The sequence below is a fragment of the Myotis brandtii genome, unplaced genomic scaffold (genome assembly GCF_000412655.1).
Source record: "Myotis brandtii unplaced genomic scaffold, ASM41265v1 scaffold99, whole genome shotgun sequence".
In the NCBI taxonomy this organism is placed as follows: domain Eukaryota; kingdom Metazoa; phylum Chordata; class Mammalia; order Chiroptera; family Vespertilionidae; genus Myotis; species Myotis brandtii.
The window spans coordinates 1,608,940-1,619,291 of record NW_005372121.1 but is presented as its reverse complement, the minus strand read 5'-3'; the positions used below and the strand labels follow the sequence as shown (position 1 = coordinate 1,619,291).

The window sequence follows — 10,352 nt, the reverse complement described above, 5'->3', positions numbered from 1 at the left end:
AGCAGCCCTAACTGGTTTGGCTCAGTGGATAGAGCGTCGGCCTGCGGACTGAAAGGTCCCAGGTTCGATTCCGGTAAAGGGCATGTACCTTGGTTGCGGGCACATCCCCAGTAGGAGGTGTGCAGGAGGTAGCTGATAGATGTTTCTCTCTCATCGATGTTTCTAACTCTCTATCCCTCTCCCTTCCTCTCTGTAAAAAATCAATTAACAAAATATATTAAAAAAAAGTAATAGCAATTGTCATACCTAACAGTGGCTAATTGTTGTGCTGGGCTCTTCAAATATGTCTATAATATAATGATACTCAGTCAAAAAGAAATGAAGAGAATGTCAGGGAAGGGAGGGGTCATGATGACAAAGAATATTCTCAGCGTGTAGAATACGCTTCAGTGGTCATTGCCCCACCTTTCATTTGAACACCTTGGGGGCCTTGACTCCTCTCCTTCTCTGATACTGAATCAGTACTGGGAACACCTTTGTTAAACAATCTCATCATAAATAAAGATTATCTTACTTTCAAGGAAAAGAGCCTGGGTGAATTTAGGGCTTGCCCTTATACACATACTAGGGGCCCAGTGCATGAATTCGTGCACCTTGAAAGGAACTGTGGACCAGGAGACTCCGGTGGGCACAGGGGTGGGCCTCAGCCCATCCTCCATGCCCCCGCCCAGCCCCTCCTGCTGTGGTCCCTAGTCCCTTGTCTGCCCACAGCCCCGCTCCCACCATCGCCGCTCCCATGCGCTGACAGCGCCTGCCCCGCTTGCACACGCTGACCGTGTGGAGCAATTGGGGCTGGCACCAGCAGCGGGTGTAAGTGGCAGCTCCAGAGACCAAGATGGCAGCATAGGTAAACACCGCAGACTGCTGCCGCAAACAACCACTTCAAAAATACACTCTGATACTGAATCAGTACTGGGAACACCTTTGTTAAACAATCTCATCATAAATAAAGATTATCTTACTTTCAAGGAAAAGAGCCTGGGTGAATTTAGGGCTTGCCCTTATACACATACTAGGGGCCCAGTGCATGAATTCGTGCACCTTGAAAGGAACTGTGGACCAGGAGACTCCGGTGGGCACAGGGGTGGGCCTCAGCCCATCCTCCATGCCCCCGCCCAGCCCCTCCTGCTGTGGTCCCTAGTCCCTTGTCTGCCCACAGCCCCGCTCCCACCATTGCCGCTCCCATGCGCTGACAGCGCCTGCCCCGCTTGCACGTGCTGACCGTGTGGAGCAATTGGGGCTGGCACCAGCAGCGGGTGTAAGTGGCAGCTCCAGTACCAGCAGCGGGTGTGAGCAGGGCCGGTGCCGGCAGCAGGTCAAAGCGCCAGGTGGGACCGTGGCGTGCAGGAGCAAAGAATTTTCAGTAACCACCTGAGGCTCGCTCCAATGACAGAGATCGATGCCCTGCCTTGATCTGGTGCCCCTGCTCACCTGTTCCACCATCCCGCCACAGCCGACGCCTGCCATGTTCCCTGCACACTACCAGTGGTCAGCACACATCATAGCGACTGGTTGTTCGGTTGTTTGGTTGTTCCACTGTTCAGTCTATTTGCATATTAGGGTTTTATATATAGATATCGTTCGTGGCAGAGGGCCTTGCTTGGGGTGAAACCTGTCTCAGAAAGGCCCAGATGCAGCTGCACTTGAACATCTGGCTGTCTACCTAGAACCCTCTTGTGGCTGTCTGCCAGAGCCTTGCCAGAAGGACTGAAGCACATACCTTCCTGAGAGTCTGATAAATCCTCCAGCCCAGCGGCCACCAACGGGTGGTCCTGGCTACTCACACCGATAGCTTGTCTGGTCTCGGCAGTCCCAATCAAGCCAACAGCCAGCCCCAACCACTTTCAGCTGAATGTCTTTTGTTTTCTCCTATGAGCTTACTCATATATGCTTCATCAGGAATAGATATTATCAGGTAAAAAAAATGAATATAAGTGTGTAAGATCAATAGGAAACCACAGTTAGAATACATGAATTTCTAAGTGACCTAATAAAATACTCAGGCATTTTGATAGTATGGATAGGAAAAAAAATAAGTTGGGAAAGTCCAGGAATCCTTTTTAGTGTCCATGTCTCCCCTTTTTGAGAACAACAAAGGAAGCAGTCTTTTGCTCCTCTTACATTCCCAACATGGGCAACAACTGAGTTCACAAATGAGAGTACGATTCTTAGTTACCACCTGAATGCTTCCATATGCCACTACTGTGCGAAGTGCTTTAGATGCATTATCTTATTTAATTCCCACAGCAACTTTTGGGGTTTTAGGAACTACCATTATCCTAAATTTTACAAATGAGAAAAGAGTCTTAGCAAGATTAAATAACGTGCCCAAGGTTACGTAAATTGTAAGTGGCAGAGTTGAGACTCAAACCCAGGCCCCCTGAATCCAGTGGATTTATCCCCATGCCATAATGCCTTAAAACAGCCTTCTGCAAGGCTTCGGCTTATGTTTCAATCTTCACTGCTGCTAATCAGTGAACTCCTTCAGGGCAGAATTTATTTCTCATTAATTTTTATATCCCAAAGCATGGGATAATGCCTGATACAGAGCAGAAACTCAATGACTGTCAAATGAACAAAATGATGAATTAATAAATAAAGGAAGGAATGACTTCATTTTAAAAGAGACAGAAAATTGAAGTCTGTGTGAAAAAAAAAGCTAAGACGACGCCAAGAATACAATTTCTGTGGTTAGTTTTGTGCCCTGCCATTTCTATTGTAGCAACATATGAGTATTTTATGATAAGCACCATTTTGACTATAGAATTAAATGAAATATTTTCAAAAATATGTACTTTTCAGGGATTTAAATGAATGATTGAAATTCCATATTCAGAACATGACACAACCAAACCAGCGTATAATCATATGTTTCCTATAATAAGCTACTTGAAGTGTTCTTAGGGTTACAATTTTGTAATCTAGACATGAGAGGAAGATCTGAGCTCTTGACAACATTCAACACAGGCACTTCAACTGCCTCTGGATAAAAGACAAACCCTCTCCTTCGCATTCCACAGATGTCCTCTCTTCCCTTATCAGTAAGCAGACAGTCCTAACCGTTACCTTCACATCCTCTGCCATCTTCCTCCAGCTTCTGGCCGGCTTGACACTTGCAGTAATAACTGCCAATTGTATTACAGCATTGGTTCTGACAGCCACCATTGTCAATGGCACATTCATTTATATCTGCAATTAAATATTTAAACAGAATTAGCCTCCTCTAAATAGACACAAAAATATTTTCGGGGCTCTCCTAAAATGTACCAGTACAGAATGATATTATTCTTTGACCTCAGATGAAATGAAATACAACTATGTATTATTCTAATTAGAGATAATGTACTCTAATCAAATGATATAACTGACTTTGAATCCTGGCTGTACAGCTGTTGAGATTGCTTTGGTTTATTTTTAGTTAACTTTTCACTGAAATGGGTCACATACACGGAAAAATATACAAATCTTAAGTATACAGTTCAAAGAGTATTCAGATTTAGACTATCCCAATACAACCACAATAAAACCACAGTACTAGCACCCAAGGATTTCCCTGACTGACTGATGGTAACCACTATCCTGATTGTTAACCTCTTCAGGTTAGTTTTTTTTTTTAACTATATATATAACCTCACTTGGCATTTGTGTGTGTGGCTTTTTTCCTTTGGCATTCTGGTATGAGCTACATCCATGTTGTTGCATATACTTGTAGTTTGTTCATTCTTATTCCTGTATTCACGGTGGGATAAAAGTAGGTTTACAGATGTATGTATGTGAAACAGAATTTATTCTTGTATTATTATTTACTAATCATTGTATTATTTTTCATATGTACAAGTATACTAGTAAACCTACTTTTGCCCCATCCTGTATTATTCAAATTGATGAATATGCCACCATTTTAATGTATATATTTCACAATTGATGGGAATTTGGATATTACTTTATTCTTGGTTATTATAAAAACTATTACTATGAACATTCTCATACATGTGTTTAATAAACTTACATATGCATTTCTACTGGGTAATATCTAGGACTGAAATTGCTGGGACAGATATTATATGCTCTACTTTATAGTTTATAGCCAAATAATCTTCTAAAGGGATTATTCTTTTCTTTTTATAGATTTTTTATTGATTTCAGAGAGGAAGGGAGAGGGAGAGATAGAAACATCAATGATGAGAGAGAATCACTGATCAGCTGCCTCCTGCATGTCCCCTACTGGGGATCAAGCCCACAATGCTGGCATGTTCCCTTGACTGAAATCAAACTGGGGACCCTTCAGTCCACAGGCCGATGACACTCTATCCACTGAGCCAAACCAGCTAGGGCAGCGGTTATTCTAATTTACACTCCCACCAGTGTGTATTAGAGACCAGATGCCACTCATCCTTGCCAACATTTGGGATATTCTGTTTTATTTTGTTTCATTTTTATTCTTCTGAGGCATGTATAATAGTATTACATTATCATTTCAATTTTCATTTTCCTGGTGACAATTAGGTTAAACACATTTTCATGTTATTGGTCATTGGGATAACATCTTATTGAAGTGCTTGCTCAAATACTCTGTCCGTTTGTCCAATACTTAAAATACTGGTTCTTTGACTAGTGGGTCAAGTAGAATGGACCATAGAAGTGGTGGCAATGATCATCCTTGTTTTACTTCTGAACTCAGAAGGACAGTTTTCAACATTTCATTGTAGGTATGATGTGTACCATAGGGTTGTTGTTTTTTTAAAACTAGTTTCACCAGATTAAGAAAGTTCCTTTCTACTTCAAGTTTCTTGGGTAGTTGTATCATAAACAGGTGTTACATCTTATTTACTGATTTTTCTGAATCTATAAAAATAATTATACAGTTTTTCTTGTTAATTCTGTTAATGTGATGACTTACATTGTTGTCATTTTTTCATCCCTTGCAAGTAACCTGGTCATGAACACTATGCTTTTTATATATTCCTGGATTTTGGTAGCTAATATTTTTCAGGATTTTTGTGACTATATTCAGAAGAGAGGTTTGCCTGAACTTTTTCTTTCTTGGAATATTCATGATAGTTTTTGGTATCCAGATTATACTGTATGCATAAAACAAGTGGGGAAGTTTTTGCTCCTATGTTTTCTGAAAGAACCTGTGAGATTATTATAATTTCTTACTTAAATGTTTGGAAGAGTTTATTTGTGGTGCCATCTGGGTCTGAGATCTTATATGTGCGTGCATACAAACGCTGTAAATAGTAACTATTATTATTATTACTATTAGCTAAACATTAGCTACTATATTTGAGAATTCAAACCTGGTTCATAGTAGACATTCAATTGCTTTCTTGTTTTGTTTGTATTGAACATAAATTCAGTTTTCATATGGATGGAATTATACATTTACTAGAGGCCTGGTGCACAAATTTGTGCAACAGTGGAGTCCCTCGGCCTGTCCTGCAGGATCGAGCCGAAACCAGCTCTCCGACATCCCCCAAGGGGTCCTGGATTGCAAGAGGGCACAGGCCAGGCTGAGGGACCCCCACCGGTGCATGATCAGGGCCGGGGAGGGACACGGGAGGTTGGCCTGATGAGGAGGGACTGTGGGAGGGCTCCAGGGCATGTCTGGCCCATCTCGCTCAGTTCCAATTGGCTGGACCCCAACTGCAAGCTCACCTACCAGTTGGAGTGTCTGCCCACTGGTGGTCAGTGCATGTCATAGCAAGTGGTTGACCGGTCGACTCTCTGCCCCCTGGTAGTCAGTGCATGTCATACCGAGTGGTTGAGCGGCCTTAGCATATTATGGTTTGATTGGTTGAACAGCGACCGGATGACCAGACACTTAGCATATTAGGCTTTTATTATATAGGATAGTAACATATACCACATTTCTTTTTCTACAACAGAAAGTTCAGAAACAATTTTGCTTTTCTTTTGATAGCACTACTTTCATGCAACTGTATTGTACTTATGTACAATCTGAAATTTTTAAAAAATTATCTGAACAAGCCAACCAAAGGATAGACTTCCTTACTAGTGCTTGTCAGTTACATATTGATATTAATACATAAAAATATATGCATGTATTTCCACTTCTGTTGGTTTCTACTTTTCTTTAACAAGTAAAGAAAGCATGGCAGATGTTTGGTGACCTGATGTACTCGGAAAAATAAATAAATGAAAACATAAAGTTTTTTGTTATCCATTGAAAATCAGTGTACATAAATAAAAAATTTGAAAGTCATTGGCTTTGAAGGTAGTTCTGAAAACCAAGTCAATACTTAGGATTTTAAATTGCAGTTTTATAAGATACTCACTGCATGATAGATTTCAGGCTGCTTCATGTGTCCAATGTCATTCAAGGTTGCAAATAAATTTGGCCTTTCAAAAGCAAGATGAATGACAAAAATTCTCTGACACATAGCAAGTCTTTCAGGTTCGGCATGACAAAAGTTCAATGATATCATCCAGGCTATCAATCCATCTGTAATGACAGACTGTAGTCTCTTCAAGAATTACATATGATATTTGCAAGAACAGTGTTGCATTTCTGGTTGTAGGACAAATGCAACAGAACTGCAAACACGTTAAAGGCCTGTTCAATTAATTAACAAATAAACTATACATTTCTCTTTTAAAAAATGTGTGAATTTGAGCTCCTTTTATTTGTTTGCTTTCCTAAGCATGCTATCATTCTAAAATCATGTAATACATTTAGTCTGTGTTTATACAGTTTTAGTAATAGCTTATACTGCTTTTAGAAACATAGCAAATGCTGAACAGAGAAGACACAATGCAGAGTAAAAAGGCAAAATTAAAAGTGCTTTAATTTTACATCTTTCTCTAAACCAAATGTATTTGGCTCAATTTAGCATGTGTATTTTTGTTTTAAAAGGATTGGGTGTTTGCTTTGTGAAAATTACCCCAAAAGTGCACACACCTCTTATGTGTTATAGTTATTTTCAAATCAATAGGCTTCATGAAGTGATGACCTAAGCTTGTTATTGCAATTAGCTTTGATAACAAATCAGTCGATTTCTCTTTAGGTACCAGGTTTAATGTAATTCTCTATAGGTTAAGGTAAGATACGGCATTAATCAACATGCCCAAAATACAATTAAAAATGTACTTAAATAATGTTCTGGGTCTTTATGACCTCATTTTGGGATTATAGAATTATACATGAAGTATACTAACAATACAAATATTCTGTAGGATTAGATAATGCTAATAGAATAACTTCTATGCATGGTTTTAAATTCTAGAATTTTCCTTAAAATGCTGTATACATGGTTTCATTCTAAGACTAGAGCAACTGGGTCTATTCCTAGTCACTAGGAAACAAACTGAGAACCTCAAAACAAAAATCTTGATCTTCATGAATTTCCTGAGACACAATCAAGTTCCTACTTAAGTACTATTCCTTATCAGTGGTGGAGAAAAAGAAAGAAGAAATGTGGAAATGTGTTAGACCACCTACTGGAGAAAGTATCAGTGATCATTCCTTGGGAGCCAGTGACTTCCTTACTTACATGGCCACTGTACAAAAAGGAAGAGACAATCACAGCTATAATGCAATAGAATATTGAACTTCAGGCTCTGAGGATCTAGGTTTGAATCTTAGTTCTACCACTTATGTGACATACCATGTTATTCCCTTCACATTTGCGAGGCTCTTCTTATTCATTCAAAAGGGGATATGATGATACATCATAGAAATGTTGATAAGTATAGCAATGATAATACCTATGAAATGCCTTGTAAATTTTGAAACCCAATATAAATGCATTCTCAGGGACTAAATATAAATGCTTTATTTTTTTCTTTCATATTTCCACTAAATGAATTTTACAAAAGATTTCGCAGAAGTTCATCTAACAAAGGGAATTGTGGAAAAAAGTTACATTTTGATAGGAAACACTTACATTACACAATAACTACTTTAAATAAGTGAAACCAGAGACATTGAAAAATGAGATATTATAGCATATTCTTTTAATGCAGCCTATATTTCTAGAGATATATTTATTTTTAAGAATTTTTCAAAAGGGAAACTATTAAAACTAAAGTCATGCTAACTTTAAGTGTATGTCAGATCTCACTAAATTTGCAATAAATCAGTGAAGTTAACTAACAATTTTAAAATTATCTCCTTGCAATTGTGCTATATGTTAATAATTGGGATATGTTTAAAAATATTTTGGGGTATTTATAAAGCTTCTTTTAACTGAAAATTTTAATTTAAACTAATACTTATAATACTTATTTGTTTAAATTGAATATAGTAATATGGTCAAAACTATGGTGTTTGGACTCTATATGACTATTGGATCTTCTTCTTAGTTGGGTAATTCACTTATCCTCTCTATTCTTTAGTTTATCATCTGTAAAATGAGGGCAGTATTCATAGTACCCTGTCTTTTAATTTGTTGTGAAAATTAAATTATTGCATGTAAAATGAATAGAACTGTTTAGTCATATGATAAGGGTGATCTATTATTTCTATTATCATTATTTCTTAAATGTTAGTTGACAGGCCAGCAGAAGACATTTGGCTCAGGCAGACTAGAAAGTCCTGAATAAGAAAGTGGCCCCAGCCTCATTCTGCGCAACAGCCAACGGTCACCCTATCCAGCACAACAGGAGGCAGCCGCACCAAGAGCGAGACAGCAGGCTAATGATAACAGTGGCCACTTACAACCCACAGCCTCAATCTCCAGCACTAATAGGTCTGAAGGACAATGAACTCCATCTAACCAGACTAGAACACTGACATCCCCCAGCCTCCTCCCCTCGTGGTCGTTGCGCATAAACTCTAACCCCAAGGACAGTGGAAACTGAATCCTAACCATCCCCGGTTGTGGCTCCATCCCTGTTCCCTCTAATAAACTCCCCTCTTGGTTGCTGTGTCTGCCTGTATCCTTGAACAACTCCGACCTTACATTAGTTACAAATTAAATTTGTTCTCTTTCAATTTTTCCCCCGTTTTTGTCCAATTCATAGCAAGGTAATCGTCCAAGCACAATTTCTATAATATTCTTACCGAGTAGCTACAAAAAATAGCTCTACTGTGGATATGGTGGAAGGTTTCAAGTTTGTAGAAGACACAGTCATACTGAATTATCAGCTTTTGTCCATGAAGGCATCAGGTCACAGACAAGTTTACAACACAACTAGCAAAAAATGATTTGGTTTTTTGGTCTTTATTTCCTTTGAGTTTTCAATAATGCAAATTAGTCGTGATTAATAATTATAATTAACAATTATATATTGATTTACATAATTCACATTTGCATCATATTCTTACATTCAGAGTTACATTTGAACTTCACAAAACAGGTCAGCATAGTAGACCTTATTATTAATAATGGTAGAATTGAACTTTCTGAGTTGAGGTAGACAGGGTTGAGAAAAGTCTATCTCAGAAAAGTATTAAGAAATCACAAGAGCCTTTGTAGCCTGAAGTAAAATAACACATCCTACACCTTTTATCTGGATTCTCAAATACTCCTTTTTAAGGAATTATTACAGGACTTTTGTAGGAACATGCCAGTGCTAACAGTATTTGTTTTACACATAACATTGATATAGCCTTCAACATGTCAAGAACATACATTTTAAAAGCACCTATTCATTTTTTTTATGAAGTGCAGGCCCTTTCATGACCTAGGAAATGTCCTGGTCTAAGTAAGACAAGTGCTGATAATTTCTGAAATGCAAATTCAATGGTTGGTCTATATTTCAAAATAAGAAAACTGAGAGTCTAAGAGTTGTATTTATTCCTTTTTAAAATAAATTTACTGAGATATTTTTGACAATTGTGCATATTTAAGTCATACAACTTGATGTTATACATGTATACATTGTGTAAAGATCACCACAATAAAGGTAAATATGTTATCCAGTACCTCATAGTTACCACTCTGTGTGTGTGTGTGTGTGTGTGTGTGTGTGTGTGTGTGTATTGAGAGATTTAATATATAAGGCACACTTACAACTCAACCAGCAAAAAAACAAAATAACAATTTAAAAATGGGCAAAGGACCTAAATAGACATTTCTCATAAGACACACAAATGCCCAACATGTATATGAAAAGCTGCTCAAATCACAAATCAGATAGGAAATGGAATCAAAACCACAATGAGATGCCCTAACCGGTTTGGCTCAGTGGACAGAGCATCGGCCTGTGGACTGAAAGGTCCCAGGTTCGATTCTGGTCAAGGGCATGTACCTTGGTTGCGGGCACATCCCCAGTAGGAGGTGTGCAGGAGGCAGCTGATCGATGTTTCTCTCTCATCGATGTTTCTAACTCTCTCTCCCTCTCCCTTCCTCTGTGTAAAAAAAGTCAATAAAATATATTTTTTAAAA

General features: G+C 38.4%; 1 protein-coding gene across 1 annotated transcript in view; it reads right to left on the bottom strand.

The window, feature by feature from the left end:
• The window catches only part of MEGF6 (multiple EGF-like-domains 6), a 611,514-nt gene that overhangs the window by 232,825 nt on the left and 368,337 nt on the right, over positions 1 to 10,352 (bottom strand). Inside the window, exon 6 of the mRNA XM_014533611.1 lies at positions 3,067 to 3,189. Within this exon, the coding sequence (XP_014389097.1) occupies positions 3,067 to 3,189 (123 nt within the window). The remainder of the gene's footprint in view (positions 1 to 3,066; positions 3,190 to 10,352) is intronic.